Source organism: Oncorhynchus nerka, linkage group LG27, assembly GCF_034236695.1.
Source record: "Oncorhynchus nerka isolate Pitt River linkage group LG27, Oner_Uvic_2.0, whole genome shotgun sequence".
NCBI lineage: Eukaryota > Metazoa > Chordata > Actinopteri > Salmoniformes > Salmonidae > Oncorhynchus > Oncorhynchus nerka.
The window spans coordinates 70994231-71020233 of record NC_088422.1 but is presented as its reverse complement, the minus strand read 5'-3'; the positions used below and the strand labels follow the sequence as shown (position 1 = coordinate 71020233).

At 43.9% G+C, this 26003-nt stretch overlaps 1 protein-coding gene across 1 annotated transcript; it reads left to right on the top strand.

The window, feature by feature from the left end:
* The first annotated feature begins 25 nt into the window (after positions 1-25).
* On the top strand, positions 26-20848 carry LOC115111119 (aquaporin-9-like). Its single transcript, XM_029636998.2, has 6 exons — positions 26-396; positions 1788-1914; positions 10342-10479; positions 10678-10796; positions 13899-14116; positions 18520-20848. The coding sequence occupies exons 1-6, from the start codon at positions 214-216 to the stop codon at positions 18680-18682; spliced, it is 948 nt and encodes a 315-aa protein (XP_029492858.1). The 5' UTR covers positions 26-213; the 3' UTR covers positions 18683-20848.
* The last annotated feature ends 5155 nt before the right edge of the window (positions 20849-26003 follow it).

Here is a 26003-nt window from a genome sequence, read left to right as displayed (position 1 = left end):
TGGTGATGGGGACAGTTTCAAGTTTGACCAATCAAACACTTATTGACCAATAAAGCACTTAGATCCAACGAGTGCACTCCTGGCGGTAGCGGTGGTGATGGGGGACAGTTTCAAGAAAGAAAAAGATTAACAGGTCATGTCTGTTGAGTGTACATAATACACGTGTAGTAGGCTACTAAGGGGAGGATGTCCTAAACTACCGGGGAGACGCCCATGCTCAAGCTCACGCTCACTCACACTACTTATCAACTGTCTGTCCTGACAAGACTGAGACATCAGATGTCCGCGGGAAATATGGAACTTGAGGGAAAAAGAAAAATGAAGGAGCAATGTGCCCTGAGGAAGGACATCATCAAAGAGTTCCTGGCAGAATTTCTGGGGATATTCGTATTAATAGTAAGTACATGGACACTACCCCTCATCACCTGACTGTCATTTAATAGCCTGCTTTAAAGCAGCAACAATATGGTAATAAGGTGTCAAAATTGTTCTCAGGGGACTTGATCTGTCAACAGGGATATCATGTTTTGACATGTTTAGGTGCTGATAATATATCCTGATAATGTGGCTTCTCTTTGATGTGCTCATCCATAATTCTGGTATGAGAAAGTACTTGGGAGATAATTAAGACATCTAGAGAATGTTGTAATGGCAAGAATGACAGGTGGGGGATAGGAGGGGGAGAATTAATGGGATGCTTGGTGTTTTCAGCCATAAATAAAAACATGATCAAACACAATAAACCTTTACTGACATGCACCATGCACCATGCACCATTCATCATGCACCATGCACCATGCACCATTCCATATGATGTATGATCATCACAGTGATTTGACATTCATATTTCTTTAGAATGTATCTAATCTGTGAATAAATCGACCCAATTTATGTAGCATACTGCACACCATTATATTTCCGCAAAGCTTAATTATTTGATGAACAAGTCTACCCTATATGTTGCTTGTAGGCTGAAAATAATCATATGACAGCATCAATATTTAATACATTTTTAAAGCATACCCCCCCCCCCCTATCAATTGCAATCTTCTTGCCAATGAATACAGTGACTTGATATAGAATGAGAATAGATTTATATTACACTGAATACAGAGAAACCATTAGCATAAGATAGACCACCTGGTCCAATTCACTGTTCATTTTTCTCCTTAACAGACATACACACTCTTTCTCTCTGCAATATTACTGTGGTAAAAACACACACATTTCCCCATCATCACCAAGCTTGGAGGGAAACACTGTTTACTGAGGTGAAATCTACAGGGGTCCTTAATAAGCTGACCTGTCTTTTGCCTTCCACCTGTCCCCTCTAGGTTCACCTCCCCATCCTGTCCTGTCTGTCTGAGTGGCACAGCTCAGTGGCTGGGCTTACTGAGGCTCAGTCTCAGTGGCTTCAATGAGTCAGTGGTCATCCTGGTCAGCGCCACAACATAAATGGACTAATCCACTCCTCACAACAGAAACCGCTATTTTTGGACAAAATCATTCTTTCAACACTTTTGTTTTGATTTACTTGTCCGTCTAATAAAACAATGAAAGGATGAATGATAATTTCCCATGCTTCAATTGGGACATCTTCGATGGCATTCTTCTTACAGAGTTCAGGGGGAACGGACTGATCTAAAAGGCCATCTAATTAGAAATGAAGGCTGTAGAACTAGAGGACTAGTATTTTGTGCATAATTAGAAATGAAAAAACAACGACTCTTTCTTCCTCCTGCCAACATGTTTTTGCTTATTGTTTTTTGTCTCTGTCTCCGTCCCAGCTCTTTGGATGTGGCTCGGTGGCCCAGACAGTGCTGAGTAAGGGAGCTCTGGGAGAACCCCTGACCATCCACATCGGCTTCACTCTGGGGGTGATGATGGCCGTCTACGTGGCTGGGGGAGTGTCAGGTGAATACCATACCTCCTTTAAATCACTTTTGATTCACAACATCCATTTCTACAGTCCACTCTGCACATAGCCAGCATACAGTGTTCTAACATCCCAAAAAGTTGATTTTGCAGTATGACTGAAGTTGCAACACAACATGTGTGTTTATTGTTGAGACTTTTCAGTTGGTCAGCACCTCACTTTATAGGTCAGGCCTTTTTTTATGTCATTATATCTTCTTTTGTATATATCCTTTTACGTCATTATACCCTCTGTACAAGGCCACAACTAGTTATTCAATGGGTTCTCCTATGAGGACAGCCTAAGAACCCTTTAAGGTTCTAGATAGCACCTTTTCTTTTAAAAGTGTACCGTTGCCCTAGAGCAAGGCACTTAACCCCCCACAACAACAGCTCCCCGGGTGCCCAGTGTGGCAGCCCCCTGCACCTCTCCAAAAACCTGCTCATGTGTGTCTCAGAGGGGTTAAAAGCAGAAGTCAAATTTTGTGCAATTGACAAATTAAAGGATCTTAATATTAAAAAGGGTTTTGGGTAAAATATGTGAGCAGGACTCAAAGGTCATCAATGGTTGTTTGTCTTTGATGAAACGGCTTTACTTTGCCATGAACTTTGACCATGGATGTCTGGCTCTTCTTTGCTCTCAGGTACTAAACTCTTAAAGGACAACATGTACTTCCCACATGTCTGGGTAAATGTGTGTTATGGCTCCATGGATGTCCTCACATCCACATGTTCACCTGTTCATTGATTGAAAAATGTGGGACATGATGTCCATCCCTGTTGTCAGGTACAGTTGAAGTCAGACGTTTACATACACCTTAGCCAAATACATTTAAACTCATTTTTTCACAATTCCTGACATTTAATCCTAGTACAAATTCCCTGTCTTAGGTCAGTTAGGATCACCATTTTATTTTAAGAATGTCAAATGTCAGAATAATAGTAGAGAGAATGATTTATTTCAGCTTTTTTTTATTTCATCACATTCCCAGTGGGTCAGAAGGTTACAAACACTCAATTAGTATTTGGTAGCATTGCCTTTAAATTACATTTACATTACATTTAAGTCATTTAGCAGACGCTCTTATCCAGAGCGACTTACAAATTGGATTCTTTAACTTGGGTCAAACGTTTCGGGTAGCCTTCCACAAGCTTCCCACAATGAGTTGGGTGAATTTTGGCCCATTCCTCCTGACAGAGGTGGTGTAACTGAGTCAGGTTAGTAGGCCTCCTTGCTCGCACACACCTTTTCAGTTCTGCCCACAAACTTTCAATAGGATTGAGGTCAGGGCTTTTTGATGGCCACTCCAATACCTTGACTTTGTTGTCCTTAAGTCATTTTGGAAGTATGCCTGTGTCATTGTCCATTTGGAAGACCCATTTTCGACCAAGCTTTAACTTCCTGACTGATGTCTTGAGATGTTGCTTCAATATATCCACATAATTTTCCTTCCTCATGATGCCATCTATTTTGTGAAGTGCACCAGTCCCTCCTGCAGCAAAGCACCCCCACAACATGATGCTGCCACCCCAGGGCTTCACGGTTGGGATGGTGTTCTTCGGCTTGCAAGCATCCTCCTTTTTCCTCCAAACATAAAGATGGTCATTATGGCCAAAAGGTTCTATTTTTGTTTCATCAGACCAGAGGACATTTTTCCAAAAAGTATGATCTTTGTCCCCATGTGCAATTGCAAACCGTAGTCTGGCTTTTTTTTATGGTGGTTTTGGAGCAATGGCTTATTCCTTGCTGAGTGGCCTTTCAGGTTATGTCGATATAGGACTCGTTTTTACTGTGGATATAGATACTGTTGTACCTGTTATCTCCAGCATCTTCATAAGGTACTTTCATGTTGTTCTGGGATTGATTTGCACCTTTCGCACCAAAGAGACAGAACGCGTCTCCTTCCTGAGCGGTATGACGGCTGCGTGGTCCCATGGTGTTTATTCTTAGGTACTATTGTTTGGACAGATGGACGTGGTACCTTCAGGCATTTGGAAATTGCTCCCAAGGATGAACCAGACTTGTGGAGGTCTACAATTTTTTTCTGAGGTCTTGGCTGATTTCTTTTTATTTTCCCATGATGTCAAGCAAAGAGCCACTGCGTTTGAAGGTAGGCATTGAAATACATCCACAGGTACACCTCCAATTGACTCAAATGATGTCAATTAGCCTATCAGAAGCTTCTAAAGGCATGACATAATTTTCTGGAATTTTCCAAGCTGTGCAAGTGGAGATACTGGGGTGCAAAGAAGCAAGATAAATACAGTATGGGGACGAGGTAGATTGGATGGGCTATTTACAGATGAGCTATGTGCAGTGATCTGTGAGCTGCTCTGACAGCTGGTGCTTAAAGCTAGTGAGGGAGATATGAGTCTCCAGCTTCAGAGATTTTTTCAGTTCGTTCCAGTCATTGGCAGCAGAGAACTGGAAGGAGAGGCGGTCAAAGGAGGAATTGGCTTTGGGGTGACCAGTGAAATATATCTGCTGGAGTGTGTGATATGGGTGGATGCAGCTATGGTGACCAGTGTACTGAGATAAGGCGGGGCTTTACCTAGCAGAGAGTTGTAGATGACCTGGAGCCAGTGGGTTTGGCGACGAGTATGAAGTGAGGGCCACCCAACAAGAACATACAGGTCGCAGTGGTGGGTAGTACATGGGGCTTTGGTGACAAAACGGATGGCACTGTGATAGATTGCATCCAATTTGTTGAGTAGAGTGTTGGAGGCTATTTTGTGAATGACATCGCCGAAGTCGAGGATCGGTAGGATGGTCAGTTTTACGAGGCTATGTTTGGCAGCATGAGTGAAGGATGCTTTGTTGCGAAGTAGGAGGCCGATTCTACATTTATTTTTGGATTGGAGATGCTTAATGTGAGTCTGGAAGGAGAGCTTACAGTCTAACCAGACACCTAAGTATTTGTAGTTGTCCACATATTCTAAGTCAGAACCGTCCAGAGTAGTGATGCTAGACGGGCGGGCAGGTGCGGGCAGCGATCGGTTGAAGAGCATGCATTTAGTTTTACTTGCATTTAAGAGCAGTTGGAGGCCTCGGAAGGAGAGTTGTATGGCATTGAAGCTCATCTGGAGGTTAGTTAACACAGTGTCCAAAGAAGGGCCAGAGGTATACAGAATGGTGTCGTCTGCGTTGAGGTGGATCAGAGAATCACCAGCAGCAAGAGCGACATCATTGATGTATACGGAGAAGAGAGTCGGCCCGAGAATTGAACCCTGTGGCACCCCCATAGAGCCTACCAGAGGTCTGGACAACAGGCCCTCCGATTTGACATACTGAACTCTATCGGAGAAATAGTTGGTGAACCAGGCGAGGCAATCATTTGAGAAACCAAGACTGTTGAGTCTTCCAATAAGAATGTTGTGATTGACGGAATCGCAAGCCTTATCCAGGTCAATGAATACGGCTGCACAGTAATGTCTCTTATCGATGGCGGTTATGATATCGTTTAGGACCTTGAGCGTGGCTGAGGTGCACCCATAACCAGCTCTGAAACCAGATTGCATAGCGGAGAATGTACGGTGAGATTCGAAATGGTCGGTAATCTGTTTGTTAACTTGGCTTTCAAAGACCTTAGAAAGGCAGGGTAGAATAGATATAGGTTTGTAGCAGTTTGGGTCTAGAATGTCTCCCCCTTTGAAGAGGGGGATGATCGTGGCAGCTTTCCAATCTATGGGAATCTCAGACGATTCGAAAGAGAGGTTGAACAGGTTAGTAAAAGGGGTTGCAACAATTTCGGCAGATAATTTTAGAAAGAGAGGCTCCAGATTGTCTAGCCCGGCTGATTTGTAGGGGTCCAGATTTTGCAGCTCTTTCAGATCATCAGCTATCTGGATTTGGATTTGGATGAAGGAGAAGTGGGGGAGGTTTGGGCGAGTTGCTGTGGGGAGCGCAGGGCTGTTGACCAGGGTAGTGGTAGCCAGGTGGAAAGCATGGCCAGCCGTAGAAAAATGCTTATTGAAATTCTCAATTATTGTGGATTTATCGGTGGTAACAGTGTTTCCTAGCCTCAGTGCAGTGGGCAGCTGTGAGGAGGTGCTGTTCGATGCTAATGCAGAACGCCACAGTGTAACTTCTGACCCACTGGAATTGTGATACAGTGAATTATAAGTGAAATAATCTGTCTGTAAACAATTGTTGGAAGAATTACTGGTGTCATTCACCAAGTAAATGTCCTAACCGACTTGCCAAAACTATAGTTTATTAACAAGAAATGTGTGGAGTGGTTGAAAAACGAGTTTTAATGACTCCAACCTATGTGTATGTAAAGTTCCGACTTCAACTGTAGATCACAGGGGAGAAAGTAAAGAGTACAGTCAAGAATCACTAATACTCTCCTGTGTGCTCCACCCTGACTTGTGTCCTGGGGAAAAGTCCACACACAGTAACAGAAATGGACTGTGGAGACCTAGGTCATCACTAGAGACTCAGCAACATGGCAAAATGATGCAGAGAACATCATCTTAGTATTCCATAGCAGTCTGGACTCAACGTGGGTACCATTTAGCATTACCCGAACTGGGGTAGAGGCACAGAGGAAATGGAAGAAATATGTAATAGCTTGATTACCCATTCCTAATGCCTGGCTGCTTCTTGGTGTCAGAGGATGAAGTGTGCCGGCTAGATTTACAAGGCTGGAGTTGTGTGTCCTCATGTCCAGGGGGACTTTATTGGGTATATTCCATAGAGATTAAAGCGAGGAGAGTCCTCTCCCTCTCGCTTCGGCAGCAACAATGACACAGAGGGATAACATTAGGGGGAATCACTTTTTAAATGTCACGCTGCCTTAGGTGAGCTTGCTGAGCAAGGTGGAGAGCGGTTTTTAATCATCAATCAAGGGTTTCATTATGTCTCAGCAAGGCTTTACGTAATGGGAGATGATGAGTTGTAATTTGACATTTCTGTGGTAATTTCCATCACAATTGGGACATAAAAGAGCAACGAAGTGATTAAAGCTTTTAATGCCCACCCCCAGGATAATATGAACACTGTAGCATATGAGCTAATATGAGTGTTATATGAGCCATACTCAATGTACTTTCATCTTAGAAAATCCAATGTTGGCAGAGTGTAAGCTTAGCCTTTGTGCTGTACCTCTAAAACTCAACCCAGGACTCAACCCACCCCTCATCCTCAATGCCTGGTTTACAGCTACAGCAGATCAGACCAGAGTGTTGGAAAGCCAACATTTATGCCATGTTTGGAGGAGCTTCCTTGAGCAAAAATGACATTTTTATTTATTTATTTCACCTTTATTTAACCAGGTAGGCCAGTTGAGAACACGTTCTCATGTACAACTGCGATCCTGGCCAAGATAAAGCAAAGCAGTGCGACACAAACAACAACACAGAGTTACACATTGAATAAACAAACGTACAGTCAATAACACATCATAAAAGTCTATATACAGTGTGTGCAAATGAAGGAAGATTAGGGAGGTAAGGCAGTAAATAAGCCATAGTGCCAAAATAATTACAATGTAGCATTAACACTGGAGTGATAGATGTTCAGAAGATGAATGTGCAAGTAGAGATACTGGCGTGCAAAGGAGCAAAAAACAATATGGGGATGAGGTAGTTGGGTGGGCTATTTACAGAGGGGCTGTATACAGGTGCAATGATCTGTAAGCTGCTCTGACAGCTGATGCTTAAACGATCGTTGTCCTCCTCGGATGAGGAATAGGAAGGATCAGACCAAAATGCAGCGTGGTAAGTGTCCATGTTAATTTTAATAAATAAACTGAACACTGCAATAACCAAAAAACAACAAAGAGAGAGAGAGTGAACGAAACTAAACAGTTCTGTAAGGTGAAGACACACAAAACAGAAAACACCTACCCACAAACACAGGTGGGAACAGGCTACCTAAGTATTGTTCTCAATCAGAGACAACGATAGACAGCTGCCTCTGATTGGGAACCATACCAGGCCAAACACAGAAATACAAAACATTGAACAAAAACATAGAATGCCCAGCCCAACTCACGCCCTGACCAAACCAAAATAGAGACATAAAAAGGAACTAAGGTCAGGACGTGACAGTAACCCCCAAAGGTGCGGAGGATCTGGGTGGGCATTTCACCGCGGTGGCGGCTCTGGTGCGGGACGTAGACCCCACTCCACCTTAGTCTTGGCCCACTTATGTGGCGCCTCTGGAGTGGCGACCCTCGCCGCCGACCTCGGACTGGGGACCCTTACCGCGGGCCCCGAATAGTCGGGAGACTCTGGCGGCGCCGGACAGGAGGGAGACTCTGGTGGCGCTGGAGTGAAGGGCGTCTCTAGCGGCTCCGGAGTGACGGGCGGCTCTAGCGCCTCTGGACTGATGGGCGGCTCTGGCAGCTCCGGACTGACGGGCGGCTCTGGCAGCTCCGGACAGACGGGCGGCTCTGGCAGCTCCGGACAGACGGGCGGCTCTGGCAGCTCCGGACAGACGGGCGGCTCTGGCAGCTCCGGACAGACGGGCGGCTCTGGCAGCGCCGGACAGGCGGGAGAACCTGGAAGGAGGAGACGGAGAGACAGCCTGGTGCGTGGGGCTGCCACAGGACCCACCAGGCTGGGGAGACCTACAGGAGGCCTGGTGCGTGGATGAGGCACCGGATGGACCGGGCTGTGGGGGAGCACTGGAGCTCTGGTGCCCAGCCTTGGCACCACTCCTCCAGGCTGGATGACCACTTTAGCCCGGACCCTCCAGAGTGCAGGCACAGGTTGAACCGGGCTGTGGGGGACCACTGGAGATCTGGTGCATACCACTCACACCTCTTCCTTAGGCTCAATGCCCACATTTGCCTGGCATGGGCGGAGCACAGGCATAGGGCGCACTGCACCCTCCCAGCGTCCCGGAGACACAGCACGCAGAGCCGGCGCAGGATACCCTGGTCTGAAACGGCGTACCGGAGACCAAACACGCTGAGCCGGCACATTACACCCTGGCTGGATGCCCACTCTCGCATGGCACTTGCGGGGGGCTGGCCTATAGCGCTCCGGGCTCTGAGCGCGTACTGGTGACACCGTGCGCTTGACCGCATAACACGGTGCCTGACCAGTACTACGCTTCTTCCGGTAAGCACGGGGAGTTGGCTCCGCCCCCCATTTTATTTTGGGGGGGGCTGCCTCTCGTGCCTCTTGTGCTGCCTTACCTCATATCGCCTGTGCCCAGGGTCCCTTGCCGTCCAATATCTCCTCCCAAGTCCAGGAGTCGTGAACCCTCGGCTCCCTGTTACCCCGCTGCTTGGTCCGTTTGTGGTGGGTAGTTCTGTAACGATCGTTGTCCTCCTCGGATGAGGAATAGGAAGGATCAGACCAAAATGCAGCGTGGTAAGTGTCCATGTTAATTTTAATAAATAAACTGAACACTGCAATAACCAAAAAAACAACAAAGAGAGAGAGTGAACAAAACTAAACAGTTCTGTAAGGTGAAGACACACAAAACAGAAAACACCTACCCACAAACACAGGTGGGAATAGGCTACCTAAGTATGGTTTTCAATCAGAGACAACGATAGACAGCTGCCTCTGATTGTGAACTAAGATCAGGACGTGACAACAGGTCGCAGTGGCGGGTAGTATATGGAGGAATAATGGAACTGAGGAAGAATGAAACTGTAGAACAAGTCTCTCGTCTCCAACCCTCTTTGCTTCATTACAGACTAGCTGATCACTCTGACACAGAGGATCCAGATCCTGGTTCAGTGGGTAATGATGGAGACAGTATATAGCTGCAGTAGAGTAGTATTACAGTATGTGTGCTATTCTTGTTGGAGTGTGTAGTAGGCTACAGTATATAAATCTTTATTGCATGATTGGGCCATTCAACCCTGGGGCCCATGTGTGGATGAGAAGCCTTCACACTGTTAGGTGACATCTCTGATGATGATCACAGGTATTGGACTAATGAGCTTTACTGGGACATGGGTCTCTAGTGTGGTGGAGGGGGGCGGGGCACTCTGCTTTCCAGCCTTCCCCGCCAGCCTAGTCTCTCCAAGTGGAACACAACACACTTCTGCTCCTTTTCACTCCTATGTCGGCGATGCTAATTTACAGGCAGAGTAAACCAGCACCCTTGTTAGCGGAGGTGTGTCATTCCAACGATATGCGGATTTGCGCGAGTCTTAAGCAGATTCAGGCAGATTATGTCAGACCCAATTCCGATCGGATGTTTCAGCCGGCTGTTGTGGCCACAGTTAGTGAACAAGGCTGGGGATTAGTGTTTGGGGTGCTCTGAAACCCCCAGCAGTGTTGCCCCGCTGAGGTCACCCAGTGCCTCAGTCCCCAGCTTGGGCCCCGCCTAGTGTTGTGCCATAATTGTGTCTATGACTGAATCCACTAGATAAGGATAGTGGTGACAAATTAATGTGTCTCAGACTTTCTACATAAGGTTGAACCTTGTTTTTAATGCCAGTTTTAACTTTGTTCCAGGGGCCCATGTGAACCCAGCAGTCTCCCTGGCCATGGTGGTCCTGGGCAAGCTGCCTATAAAGAAGTTCCCTGTCTACGTGGCAGCACAGTTCCTGGGTGCCTTCGCTGGATCTTGTGCTGTCTATGGGTTGTATTACGGTAGGTGTTACTCTCATCATGTCCATCACCATCATCGTAATCATCATCATCCTCATTAAATGGAACCCATATTCATAGCATTTAGCCAGGGTGATATTTGAATGGAAAGGTGTTGGAGTGGGAACATTATAGGTTATTACTAACACTAACATTATTGGGAAAACTCAATGGCTAATTCTACTATCCTCTTTTCCATAGATGCCTTAATGGAACACACAGGAGGAGTTATGCAAGTTACTGGCATCAATGCCACAGCTAATATATGGGCATCCTACCCTGCCAAGCACGTCTCAGTCCTTGGAGGATTCGTAGACCAGGTGAGAGATGCACCATCAATGGTTATCTAACCATATCCTAATACTCTTTGTTACTGAATGATATGAGCCGCACAGGCACACACCCTGATTTATGTTTGAAGTCCCTGAGCTAGAACATGACAGTACATGTGTAATAGTATGAATATAAGTGAATGTGCACATTTTTTATTTTATTTAACCAGGCAAGTCAGTTAAAAACACATTTTTATTTACAATGACGGCCTACCCTGGCCAAACTAACCCTAAACTGCACGACTCTGGGTTAATTGTGCACCGCCCTATGGGATTCCCGATCACGGCCGGTTGTGATTGAACCCAGGTCTGTAGTTACGCCTCTAGCACTGCGCCCCTCGGTCCCCCGAATGCATTTAGATCAGTCATGTGCATGTAAGTAACTAAGCCTTCCCAACAATGCAGAGAGAGAGAAAATAGAGAAATAATAGAAAAGTAATAACACATAATAAAAGTAATAATAAATTCACAATGAGTAACGATAACTTGGCTATGTACACGGGGTACCAGTACCGAGTCGATAGGTATGAGGTCATTGAGGTAGATATGGACATATAGCTAGGAATAAAGTGACTAAGCAACAAGATATATAATAAACAGTAGCAGCAGCAGATGTCATGAGTAAAGAAGGTTAGTGCAAAAAGGGTCCATGCAGATTGTCTGGGTAGCTAATTGGTTAACTGTTGAACTAACTATTTAGACTTGGTGCATCAGTACCGCTTGCCATGCAGTAGTACTGCCATGCAGTAGCAGAGAGAACAGTCTATGACTTGGGTGTCTGGAGTTTTTGTGATGAACTGGGCTGCACGCACTACCCTCTGTAACGCCTTGTGGTTTGATGCAAAGCAGTTGCCATACCAAGCGGTGATGCAGCCATTCAAGATGCTCTCTATCTGAGGGCCCATGCCAAATCTTTTCAGCCTCCTGAAGGGGAAGAGGAGAGGAGTGTTGGTGTGTGTGGACCATGATAGATCCTTAGTGATATGGACACTGATTAACTTAAAGGTCTCGTCTCACTCCACTACAGCCCCGTCGATGTGAATGGGAGCATGCTCAGCCCTCTGTTTCCTGTAGTTCCTGATTTGCTCCTTAGTCTTGCTGACGTTGAAGGAGAGTTTGTTGTCCTGGCACCTCACTGCCGGGTCTCTGACCCTCGTGTTGAGGGTCAGCGTGGCGAATGTGTTGTTGTCTACCCTTACCACCTGGGGTTGACCGTCTGGAAGTCTGGGATCCAGTTGCAGAGGGAGGTGTTCAGTCCCAGGTTCCTTAGCTTAGTGATGAGCTTGAGGGCACTATGGTGTTGAATGCTGAGCTGTAGTCATTGAACAGCATTCTCACATAGATATTCCTCTTGTCCAGGTGGGAGAGGGCAGTGTAGAGAGCAATAGAGATTGCATCATCTGTGTATCTGTTGGGGCGGTATGCGAATTGGAGTGAGTCAAGGGTGTCTGGGATGATGTTGTTGATGTGAGCCATGACCAGCCTTTCAAAGCATCTCATGGCTACAGATGTGACACGGGGTACGGGGTGATAGTAATTTAGACAGGTTACCTTGGCATTCTTGGACACAGGGACTATGGTGGGCTGCTTGAAACATGTAGGTATTACAGACTGTGTCAGGGAGAGGTTGAATATGTCAGTTGTTGCTCTCATGCATATATTGTGAGCAATACTGGCTGAGCAAAAACAACCATCTGTGTTGAATACCCAAGAGCTGAGTGTGCACATGCAGGTTTGGTTTCGAATTGAAGGCAGTGAAATGTATAGTAAATTAAGGATTTTAAAAACTTCTAATATAAATAGCTTTACTTTTCAGTTTATTGAGAAGTCTTTGAAAATAAATGATTTTTTTTCAATTATTTAATTGTAATTGTAGTTTACTTCCTAAATTGACTGCCTTCAATTTGAATTCAGCCCAACCCTGGTTGTGTGTGTGTGTGTGTGTGTGTGTGTGTGTGTGTGTGTGTGTGTGTGTGTGTGTGTGTGTGTGTGTGTGTGTGTGTGTGTGTGTGTGTGTGTGTGTGTGTGTGTGTGTGTGTGTGTGTGTGTGTGTGTGTGTGTGTGTGTGTGTGTGTGTGTGTGTGTGTGTGTGTGTGTGGTACGCACGCAGTAGCCTAGTGGTTAGAGCATTGGACCAGTAACCGAAAGGTTGCTATATTGAATCCCCGAGCTGACACTGTAAAAATCTGCCGTTCTGCCCCTGAACAAGGCAGTTAACCATTAACTGGTTTAATAGAAGCAAACATTCAAGCAATTGTTTTCCCCTCTATGAACAGTAATAAATGCAATTGTTGAGTATTTTTAACCCAAAATATTGTTTGCTCCTAATATATAACCATATGGATACTGTTCAAAAGACTTCAAAGCTGCCTCATCTATCCTTCATCCAGGGGAAAGGGGACACCCCATTATAGGCTTAGGCAAAGGAAGTGAAGGCCACAGGTCATCACAGCAAATTAGTCCTTCTGGCCACAGACAGTCATTATAAAACCCAGACCATAACAACAAGCCATTCTCCCCGTCACTATCTGGTATCCAACTCCTATTATAATCTACCATTACATAAAAAGCTACACTGTTATGCTATTATGAGAGGCTGTCTTTTCAATATTGGTGGAGGCATCACAGTGACAGCCTGAGCAGTAGCTACAAATGGTTCATTTGGTAGTGATGATGAATATACTGAATACAGATGTAGGATCTTCATTTGAAGATTTGTTGCTGTGAATTGTTCTGCACTGCAGGAAATGCAAATGTGCAGTGTATTCATTGTTTAAAAAGGCTGTTAGCATTTGGAAACAATGCCATCCACTGCCAGGGAATCTAAACCAATGCGTGGACTGCTGTCATACCTTGTCCATAGACTGCTTACAGGTTGAGTAAATCAATATGTCATTTTGTAATTTGGGCAAACTAACCCTTTAATTATAATGTAGATCATAATTAAAGGGTTAGTTCTTGATGCTGCAGGATTATTATTATTCCTGCTGTAGCAAACTGGTTCAAATTAAGATCCTACATCTGTATGTCTGTCAATTATCTGTTTTGATCATTGCTATCTCAAACTCACGGTTGATACCTTGTCTCCAGGTGATAGGAACAGCTGCCTTGATCCTGTGCATTCTGGCCATTATTGATGGGAAGAACATTGGAGCTCCTAAAGGGATGGAGCCACTGTGCATTGGCCTGATCATCATGGCCATCGGCGTGTCCATGGGACTCAACTGTGGCTATCCCATCAACCCTGCTAGAGACCTGGGCCCAAGGCTCTTCACTGCTGTGGCCGGATGGGGCATGGAGGTGTTCCGGTAATTTCCAACAATGCTTATACTAGAGAAAAGACAAGTCCCACAAATGTGAGCTGGATTGCCTCCATAAGTACAGTAGAATTTCACAAACATTGTTAGATGCCTTTTGCCCTGAAACCCTTTGAAATTGAAAATGTGCTTTCTTCTCCCAAAAAAATCAAACAGCCCATGCTCACTTTACAGTAGAACATTGAACGATTCATAAAGACGCAGAAACAGAGTATGCGTGTGTGTGACAGGAAAGCCCCTCTCTCATCTGGGCATGCCAAGTGGAGATGCAGGCACATTATTCTGCTTTTCAGTCCTCCTCCCCAGCAGTGGCTGGGAGTTAGGCACGCAGTGTGAGAAACATGGGAGTGAATACCAGTGGCCTGGCCTCCTTCTCTCCTACAGGAAGAGCAGGAGTGTGCAGCTCTTTCGCTCTATCTCTGCTCTTCTGACAATCTTAATCAATATTTTAGCAACCTCTTGCATCTCCTGCATTTTCAAAAAGGCTTGGAGATGTGAGTGGGCAGAGTAAGATTATTTCTCCGCACGTAAATATTCCATGCCTCATATAACAGAAAAATGTCATTAGTTACAATGTCTGTACTTTGCCATGCAAACTTCCATAGTACCCAGAGAAATCTGGGGGAAGCAATTCACAAGCAGTTATTTAACCTCTTGGAACACTAGGGGCAGTATTTCATTTTTGGATTAAAAAACGTTCCCGTTTTAAACAAGATATTTTGTCACGAAAAGATGCTCGACTATGCATATAATTGACAGCTTTGGAAAGAAAACACTCTGACGTTTCCAAAACTGCAAAGATATTATCTGTGAGTGCCACAGAACTGATGCTACAGGCGAAACCAAGATGAAACTTCAAACAGGAAGTGAGCCAAATGTTTGAGGCGCTGTTTTCCATTGTCTCCTTATATGGCTGTGAATGCGCCCTGAACGAGCCTACACTTTCTGCCGTTTCCCCAAGGTGTCTGCAGCATTGTGACGTGTTTGTAGGCATATCATTGGAAGATAAGAGACTACATTTACCAGGTGTCCGCCCGGTGTCCTTTGTCGAAATTGGTGCGTAATCTTCAGCTGCAAGCATTCTTCCATGTGATTCAGAGGAGAGAGCAGACTTCCACGAACAATATATCATCGAAGAGATATGTGAAAAACACCTTGAGGATTGATTCTAAACAATGTTTACCATGTTTCAGTCGATATTATGGAGTTAATTTTGAAAAAAGTTCAGCGTTTTGATGACTGAATTTTCGGTCAGGCACCGTGTTTGACCAGTCAGGCACCTTGTTATGCGGTGATGCGCGCTGTGTCTCCAGTGAGCATTCACAGGCCATGTCTCTGTGTCAGCGCCCCACATTTGCCGGGCGGAAGTGGGTATCCAGCCAGGACGAGTTGTGCCAGCTCTACGCTCGAGACCTCCAGTGCGCCTCCACGGCCCAGTGTATCAGGTGCCTGGTCCACGCACCAGGCTTCCAGTGCATCTCTCCAGTCCAGTGAGACCTGTTCCGGTTCCACGTACCAGACTTCCAGTATGTCTCCCCAGCCTGGTAAACCCTGTGGCAGCTCCACGCACCAGGCTTCCAGTACGTCTCCTCAGTCCGGTGAGACCTGTTCCGGCTCCACGTACGAAGCCTCTAGTGATGATCCATGGCACGAAGCCTCCAGTGATGATCCATGGCTCGGAGCCTCCAGTGATAATCCATGGCCCGGAGCCTGCAGTGATAATCCATGGCACGAAGCCTCCAGTGATGATCCATGGCCCAGAGCCTGCAGTGAAATCCAGGGCACGGAGCTCCAGCGACGGTTCCCTGTCCGGAGCCTGCAGCGACGGTCCCCGGTCCGGAGCCCGCAGCGACGGTCCCCGGTCCGGAGCCCGCAGCGACGGTCCCCGTTCCGGAGCACGCAGCGACGGTCCCCGGTCCGGAGCCCGCAGCGACGGTCCATGGACCGGAGCCCGCAGCGACGGTCCGAAGCCAGCAGCGACGGTCCCCGGTCCGGAGCCTGCAGTGACGGTCCCCAGTCCGGCGCCTCCAGCGGGGGTTCCTAATCCAGAGTCTCCAGCGATGAACCACAGTCCGGTTCCACAGAAGCGGAGGGATCAGCGTGCGGAGTGGGGGCTACGTCCCGAACCGGAGCCGCCACCGAGGATGGATGCCCACCTGGACCCTCCCTTTTAGAGTCAGGTTTTGCAGCCGGAGTCCGCACCTTTGGAAGGGGGTACTGTCACGCACTGACCTTAGAGAGCCGTTTTATTTCTCTATTTGGATAGGTCAGGGTGTGATTTGGATGGGCATTCTATGTTTTCTATTTCTTTGTTTTTGGCCGAGTGTGGTTCCCAATCAGAGGCAGCTGTCTATTGTTGCCTCTGATTGGGAATCATACTTAGGCAGCCTTGTTCCCACCTAATGTTGTGGGTAATTATTTATTTTCTGTGTGTTTGTGTGCGCCACGGTTGCGTCACGTTCGGTTTCTGTTTACCTGTCTTTTTTTGTGAAAGTTTCACTTTATTAAAATATGTGGAATTACATGCACGCTGCGCCTTGGCTCATCTTTGACAGGGAGTTTGAAGACAGTGAACGTGACAGACATACAGTATTTGACCCTCTACTTTATACTGTGTTCACACTACATCTTACCAGATTGTTTCGCATACAGATGTAGAATATTAATTTGATCACCCTGTTGTAGGAGAACTCTCCTGCAATGCAGGACATTTAAAAATCGTAGTGTATTTGAAGTTTAAAAAGGTTTCTAAAGTTTGTCATTTCCACTTTGAGATTAAAGACAGAATCAGGACATGTACTACGTAGGCTACAGTAGCAGAGAGTTGTTTAGGTTGGAGTTTGACTATTACCCGCTATTAAGATAACTAGAACATTTGTAAAGCACAATTAGAATTAGGCATTTATAGAAACGGATTGGTGGGGAGTAGGAACAGATCAACTTAATGTATAGTCGGATCAATAGACTAGTAGGCAGATTAAGAGAGAGAGTAGAGTAGTGAGAGGTGGAGATTAGAGGGAGCCTATCCAGGGAGTCTTACTGTATAAATAAACAAAAGGTAGTAGTGGAATCTGCTCCCAATGTACCAGTGGAGGCTGCTGAGGGGAGGACGGCTCATAATAATGGCTGGAACAGAGCAAATGGAATGGTCCATGTGTTTGATGTATTTGATACCATTCCACTGATTATCGCTCCAGCCATTACCACCAGACAATTCTCCCCAATTAAGGTGCCACCAACCTCCTGTGTAATGTACAGTAGCGTACCCCAGACCATGTCACGTTCCTGGGTTGCTTTAAAGCCCCATGCAGTCTTTTTCAATGTCACTGTATGTCTAATAAATCACTGTGTGTGTTTATTTCATGAAAATAACAGCAAATATATTTTTTATAATTTATTACCCTGAGCCTCCTTTCGCTATCAATTATGCTGTCTGATTGTGTGGGCATGTTGATACAAATGTAAATATATTTTCATACACATCCCTGATTGGCGGATAGGATGATCCCTGCTTACCCCTTCAAATTAGGAGGATACATATGCAAGTACAAGACAACTGGTCATTGTTCTGAATAATTAGATCAGATTATGATTTAATGCTGTCGGCCAAAAACTCCATCCCACCTGAACAGGCTGAAACTCCAAGCATTTTTTCAATAAGCTCTTACTCTTAAAGGGCATTATAATAATTTTCACAATTTCAGTGTTATTTCAACCTCATAGTGTGGAGATATAAAAAAACTGGTAAATCATGTTTTTGACTGCACTGTCCCTTTAATGCGGGTGACCACTATTTACACTGTAGATAGTGTACAAAACATTATTGAGTTGCACCCCCTCGTCGGGGCATGGACTCTACAAGGTGTCGAACGCGTTCCACAGGGATGCTTGCCCATGTTGACTACAATGTTTCCCACAGTTGAGTTAACTTGGTTGGATGTCCTTTGGGTGGTGGACCATTCTTGATACACACAGGAAACTGTTGAGCATGAAAACCCAGCAGTGTTGCAGTTCTTGACACACTCAAACTGGTGCACGTGGCACCTACTACCATACCCCATTCAAAGACACTTAAATATTTTGTCTTGCCCTTTCACCTCCTGAATGGCATACATACACAAACCCTGTTTTCTCAAGACTTAAAAAATCCTTCTTTAACCTGTTTCTTCTCCTTCATCTACACTGATTGAAGGCGATTTAACAATTGACATTATAAGGGATCATAGCTTTCACCTGGATTCACCTGGTCAGTCTATGTCATGGAAAGAGCAGGTGTTCCTAATGTTTTGTAGACCCAGTGTATTTGGTATTAAATGTTTATTTTAACTTACTCACTACAAAGTCAAATGTAAACTCCTGAACCCCTGTATATATATCTCCTCTTGTCTGTGCAGTGCTGGAGGCTGCTGGTGGTGGATCCCAGTAGCGGGGCCCATGGTGGGAGGAGTGGTGGGAGCCGCCATTTACTTCCTGTTCATCGAGCTGCACCATGCCGAGCCTGAGAAACAGGGGGAGAACAACGTCAAGGACAAATACGAGATGGTCACCCTGAGTTAGACAAAGTGGCCATGAGCACCAATGGTACTGAGGCTTGGCAGCTTCCTACCCCTTTAACCCTCAACAGGCTAAACATGTTATTAACAACATAGAAAATAGCCAGTAACAGTTTCTGTGATGGAAGGAAGGAAGTGTGTATATTTTTTTGTTATTGAGCTAGTTTAATGGTATGCTCTCTGGAGTGTCTTCCATCTTCTGCTTCACTTCATCCATCTATTTGTTACAGTTATGTGAATCGCTCAGCCTGCTGCAACACACAGCCTCATCACTGCATGTGTGCTATAGCTAACACTCATCTATGTATTTGTGCTTTGAAATGCTCTTTTTTCCTAGCTTTTATTTTTAGAGTGCAGAAAAAACAGACAATGTGTGTGAAATGAGCCTCCCACCGTTCTGTGTGTACTCTCTCTCTCTTGTTGAGCACAGAACTGTGTATCGTGACACGGCATCACTTCTAAATGATTTTTATCTGACTTTTATTTCCTCTTATATAACGTTCCTGCTGTCATGTGCACACATTTTCATAGAAGTATGAGTAGAGAAGCCTAGTATCTACAGTACCTAGCATGAGTATGGAAGCCTAGTATTTACAGTACCTAGCATGAGTTGGGAAGCCTAGTATCTACAGTACCTAGCATGAGTAGGGAAGCCTAGCATCTACAGTACCTAGCATGAGTAGGGAAGCCTAGCATCTACAGTACCTAGCATGAGTAGGGAAGCCTAGTATCTACAGTACCTAGCATGAGTAGGGAAGCCTAGCATCTACAGTACCTAGCATGGACATGTTTTAATAAACAATATACTGTATGAAGAGTCCAATGAGAGATAGTTTACCCCACTGGCCAATGGCCATATGGGAATGTATAAAAATGATTTGTTTATCGTAATCATTACGTTATTCCTCCAATGATGTGACTAGGATTTAACCACTGTGGAACTCCTACACTATGACTAATAGTGAACTGGACAATAAAAGAATAACATCAGTACAACTTCCAAGAATAGAGCCCTCAGACAAAAACACTCAAATGAACCAAGTCCTTCCATCCTAGTGATGTTATTTAGCCATGGGTGGGCAGAGGAACAGGGCTGGGCAGAGGAACACTAGTTCCCTATTCCCAGAAGAGCCTTCAACAATGAAACACATAGCATGTTATAACCTGTATGTGGCTTACTACTGAACCAGATATAATTCGTAGGGGAAAATGTAGCTCTTTAGAAATGATTTTCTCTATTATTTTACACCTTTGTTACTTAGTGGTTTAGTTGCTGTAGTTCTTTTGTAGTTCTTTTGTAGTTCTTTTTTGTTTAAAGAAATTGCTACATGTACTTTGGATGACTACATGACGCTAGCTTGATTCTCCTGAGATTCAACCTTTGGATGACTACATGATGCTAGCTTGATTCTCCTGAGATTCAACCTTTGGATGACTACATGATGCTAGCTTGATTCTCCTGAGATTCAACCTTTGGATGACTACATGACGCTAGCTTGATTCTCCTGAGATTCAACCATTGGATGACTACATGATGCTAGCTTGATTCTCCTGAGATTCAACCTTTGGATGACTACATGATGCTAGCTTGATTCTCCTGAGATTCAACCTTTGGATGACTACATGATGCTAGCTTGATTCTCCTGAGATTCAACCTTTGGATGACTACATGATGCTAGCTTGATTCACCTGAGATTCAACCTTTGGATGACTACATGATGCTAGCTTGATTCTCCTGAGATTCAACCTTTGGATGACTACATGATGCTAGCTTGATTCTCCTGAGATTCAACCTTTGGATGACTACATGATGCTAGCTTGATTCTCCTGAGATTCAACCTTTGGATGACTACATGATGCTAGCTTGATTCTCCTGAGATTCAACCTTTGGATGACTACATGATGCTAGCTTGATTCTCCTGAGATTCAACCTTTGGATGACTACATGATGCTAGCTTGATTCTCCTGAGATTCAACCTTTGGATGACTACATGATGCTAGCTTGATTCTCCTGAGATTCAACCTTTGGAGGAGTACAATGTTTTATGGCTGTTGTTTTTCTGTTGCTTCACTTGACTTAAAAAAATGATAAAAGGCACTTTTACTCACACAATTTTTCTCAGATGCTATTTGATAAAAGTTACTTATTTGTGAAGGTCATTTTGTAATTTATACAACTGTAATGTAAATTTGACAAAAATAAATATTTGATGTGTATTTCTTTCATAGTCTGTCTTGATCAATCAATACACATGATTAATGGTCTACTGATTAAGGGAAGTAACACACATTCAATGAGAAACTGTCACTAACCACTGTGGTCCACTAGAACTGGAATAAGTGTAACTGGAAGGTAGAAACTGGAAGGTATTCAATATTACCCGTATGCAATCCTAATAATAACGGGCCAGAAAACCGGTCACGATCACTAAGTACAACCACTTAGTCACCCAGCGCAGTGTGGAGTGAATAAAACATTATAAAAATGCAGCAATCGGAAATGCTTATGTAATGTCATGGAGATTAGATGAGGCATGATTTCTCTCTCTCTCTCTCTATCTAGCTATCTCTTTAAGCCCGGTTTGTTGCCTCCCCTCTGCAGAGTTCATCTCACTGTATGTGTGAATAACAGACAGAGCACTAGGACCCTCACAATGGCTCATGCCAGCTCACATACTGTACTCACAGAGAAAATAACTCTTTAAATTCAGTTTCAACTGGTAGCATCCTACCTATACATCTCCCTTTAAATCACAAATACAGGTGATGATTGAATTCCAGCCTGTGTCTATCCAGTTTACTTGCAGGGGTCTCAGGACACAGGTAACTGCCAAAATACAGTAAACATCAGCATAAAGTGGTCACTCTATAGAAAGGGGAGACTCGAGTGTCAGGGGACTCTTCTGAAGTCGGTACCATCGATGTGCCACTTCTGTTTGTAGAGTCCAAACTGTTTGGGCTACAAACTAACGTGACCTCACTGTGGAAAGGGGAGAATGTCACAAACACAAAGTTGGCACATTGTCTGAAGGTAACTAGTACCCGTTTAACAAAATTAATGGAAGTATGAAGGTAGTTTTGTGCCTTATCACAAAAGGGTTAAATATGTGTTTATGAATGTGTTATTGAATGCTCTGGGCTATAGTAGTAAAAGCCAAATTCAATATTTTATCAAATATTTGTAAAATAATATATATATATCTACGAACCGTTCAAAAGTTTGGGGTCACTTAGAAATGTCCTTGTTTTTGAAAGAGAAGCACATTTGTTGCCCATTAAAATGACATCAAATTGATTTTAAAAATACCGTGCAGACATTGTTAATGTTGTAAATTACTATTGTAGCTGGAAACGGCAGATTTGTTATGGAATATCTACATAGGCGTACAGAGGCCCATTATCAGCAACCATCACTCCTGTGTTCCAATGGCACATTGTGTTAGCTAATCCAAGTTTATAATTGATCATTAGAAAACCCTTTTTCAATTATGTTATCACAACTGTTGTGCTGATTAAAGAAGCAACTAAACTGTCCTTCTTTAGACTAGTTGAGTATCTGGAGCATCAGGAGTTGTGGATTTGATTACAGACTCAAAATGGGCAGAAACAGAAAATGTATTCTGAAACTCGTCAGTCTATTGTTGTTCTGAGAAATTAAGGCTATTCCATGCGAGAAATTGCCAATGCTGTGTACTACTCCCTTCACAGAACAGCGCAAACTGTCTCTAACCAGAATAGAAAGAGGAGTGGGAGGCCCCGGTGCACAACTGAGCAAGAGGACAAGTACATTAGAGTGTCTAGTTTAAGAAACAGACGGCTCAGTTTTCAGCTGTGCTAACATAATTGCAAAAGTTTTTTTTAATGATCAATATGTTAGGTTAACCTACCATAGGTTAACCTGCAGCTGACATCACAGATGACACAGGATGTTTCTTTAACTCTTTGGGCTCTGCCGCTAGTCATCTAATCTAAAGACGTGAGCTCAGACAGAAGTACAATACACTACTTTGTTTAAGTTAACAGCTGGGTATCATTGCTTAATAAAACATTGTCTCCATATAAACTGAAATTAATAGATCATGTTTATATACCATAGCTCTCCAAACAAACTTGGGAAATGTATATTTGAATTTGCAAACCTTGTCACCTCCAGAGTTAAATGACCCACACCAGTGGAACCCAATTTTTATTCGCAAGAATTTCTTGCAACCCCACCCTACCCCAAATATAATGACAAACTTAAAATCACTACATTTTGATATTTACATCAACAAATAACCTTTAATTTACTCAACAACATTTTATTTTTCAAATTATCTTTCTCAAAAACATTTGTATATTGTCTCATTGTTGCGACTTCCGCTGAAGTCGGGTCCTCTCCTTGTTCGGGCGGCGCTCGGCGTCGCTGGTCTTCTAGCCATCGTCGATCCACTTTTCATTTTCCATTTGTTTTGTCTTGTTTTTCCACACACCTGATTTCAATTCCCTCATGTACTTGTTGTGTATTTAACCCTCTGTTCCCCCCATGTCTTTGTGTGGGATTGTTTATTGTAGTGCTTGTGCACGTTCCCCGTGAGCGCACGACGGGTTATTTTTGTGCCCATTTGTCTTGTTGTTCTGGATGCCGTTGGTTTTCCCTAATAAATCTCTGGTTATTACCCAGTTCTGCTCTCCTGCGCCTGACTTCTCTGCCGCCAATTACGCACCCCGCTACACTCATACTATAGATGGGTTGGTTGTTTAGCAACAAAACCGACGAGTGAGCAACTATGGGGCAAACATGTAAACTATATTCTGTCACAATGTTTATTGAAAACATAAATACATTTGCACAATGAGCACTTGTTGTCTCTAAAATACATTGTTATAGTTGTTGGTTTGCTAGCTTGCCATATTAGCATAGATGTGGCATCAGTCAAAATACCTCAAAACAAGAAATGGTATCAAGAACAAGGTAAAAAACTAACTGAAACAAACCACCTACGATTCCCCACATGGCAGCTTCTTGTCATTGGTGCTAGCAATCTGGCCATCCAGAATCACAACAACATACGTCCTTGTGCCCCATTGAGGCGTGCACATAATTTTTCAGGATGTTGTCAGATAACCTGTCTGTGACAACGCAACCAAACATCAACATTTGAAGGAGATGTATCTTCTACTTGGAAAAAGTTATATCGGTGCCACTGACTTAGTTAGGATTTACAGTTTGTCTACATATTAATAATTGATATGTTGGATTCACGTCTCCATCTCAACCAAAAATCTAAGTTAAAGAATAGGACTAAATGAAATCAGCCTTTTTTTATTGCACATTAAATAAAGTTTGATTTAGTCCTTTTCTTTAAACTTTGATGTTTGGTTGAGATGAGACATGAATCCAATATTATTAACTTAAGTAATTCAGAAATAAACCAAAGCTTGAAACTCTAGGCCTACAGTGCATTCGGAAAGTATTCACACCCCTTGACTTTTTCCACATTTTGTTACGTTACAGCCTTATTCTGAAATGTATTCAATGTTTTTTTTCCACATCATCAGTCTACACACAATACCCCATAGTGATAAAGCAAAAACAGGTTTTTAGAAATGTTTACAAATTTGTAAAAAATAAAATACTTAAATATTACATTTACATAAGTGTATTCAGACCCTTTACTCAGTACTTTGTTGAAGCACCTTTGACAGCGATTAGCTTTGCGTCTTCTTAGGTATGACGCTACAAACTTGGCACACCTGTATTTGGAGAGTTTCATTCTTCTCTGCAGATCCTCTCAAGCCCTGTCAGGTTGGATGGGGAGCGTTGTTGTACAGCTATTTTCAGGACTCTCCAGAGATGTTTGTTCGGGTTCAAGTCCGGGCTCTGGCTGGGTCACTCAAGCACATTCAGAGACCTGTCCCGAAGCCACTCCTGTGTTGTCTTGGCTGTGTGCTTAGGGTCGTTGTCCTGTTGCAGGGTGAACCTTTGCCCCAGTCTGAGGTCCAGAACACTCTGGAGCGCTCCTCATCAAGGATCTCTCTATACTTTACTCCGTTCATCTTTCCCATGACACTGACTAGTCTCCCAGTCCCTGCCGTTGAAAAACATCCCCACAGCATGATGCTGCCACCACCATGCTTCACCGTAGGGATATTTTTTCTCATGATCTGAGAGTCCTTTAGGTGCCTTTTGGTAAACTCCAAGCGGCTGTCATTTGCCTTTTGGTTAAGAGTGGCTTCCATCTGGCAACTCGATTATAAAGGCCTGATTGGTGGAGTGCTGCAGAGATAGTTGTCTCATGGCTTGGTTTTTGCTCTGACATGCACTGTCAACTGTGGGACCTTATATAGACAGGTGTGTGCCTTTCGAAACCATGTCCAATCAAGTGAATTTACCACAGGTGGACTGCAATCAAGTTGAAGACACATCTCAAGTATTACCATGATGACATTATCCTTTGGTTGAAATTTCACCCTAAAAACAAAACCTTTTGCAAATCCAATACATTTTACACAGATTCCACTTCACAAATGACGTTGGAACAAAGTTGATTCAACCAGTTTGTGCCCAGTGGGATGTGTACTGGCATTGGACCAAGACAAATTGGACCAAGACAGAGCGGAATAAAGTACACCATGAGCCCAACTTCCAGGATTCTGCAAATACTGAGGTAAATACTCAAGTAAGTTGAGACAGAGTACATTGTAAAGTGGAACAGACAAAATATATGATTGTTAGTATGATTTCTTTGAAACTGATACCATTTTGGCAATTTGGCAGATTTTAGACCCAGATCAGATACCTTAAGTATTATGATTTTTTTTTTGTTGCTGTATGGTGTTCTAAATTACTTTTGAAGAACTCAGCCACTAGCATAACTGAAATAACCATAACCATAGTGATTTAGATAGGCACAGACACAAAGCAAACAGAAGTTGAAATAGTAGAACTAAGATTGTTAGTGCTTTTATCCCTTTTGTTGAAGAGATATTGATTCAAACTAAGACAATGGAGGATGAGATAGAACTGACAAATGAAGACATTTTTTTCCAGAAGGTTCCAGTAAACTGAGGAAACACTAACAGGCATGGTTAACAATAACATGCATGGTTAACACTAACAAAAGCTTGGGTTCATCCAGGATCTTTGCTCTCTGCTACAAAACCGTCTGACAATCAGCCCATTCTTCCACCCACCCAACACCCACCTCTGCACTTTTGCAATCCGGGACGACAGCCAATCAGGACCTGACTTGTCTCCCTTTCCCAGGTGCCCCTGCTCCTACTTTTTCCTACTCTGAGTGCAAAGTGTTCTTTACTCTCTTCTCAAGCCCACCCTGACTTCA

What these genes read in the sequence shown, in the direction of transcription:
- LOC115111119 (XM_029636998.2), top strand. Translation starts at nt 214, where the DNA reads ATGCTCAAGCTCACGCTCACTCACACTACTTATCAACTGTCTGTCCTG. An exon ending in TGGGGATATTCGTATTAATA is followed by an intron (nt 397 to 1,787) that starts GTAAGTACATGG and finishes TCTCCGTCCCAG; the next exon opens with CTCTTTGGATGTGGCTCGGT. An exon ending in TTGGAGGATTCGTAGACCAG is followed by an intron (nt 10,797 to 13,898) that starts GTGAGAGATGCA and finishes CCTTGTCTCCAG; the next exon opens with GTGATAGGAACAGCTGCCTT.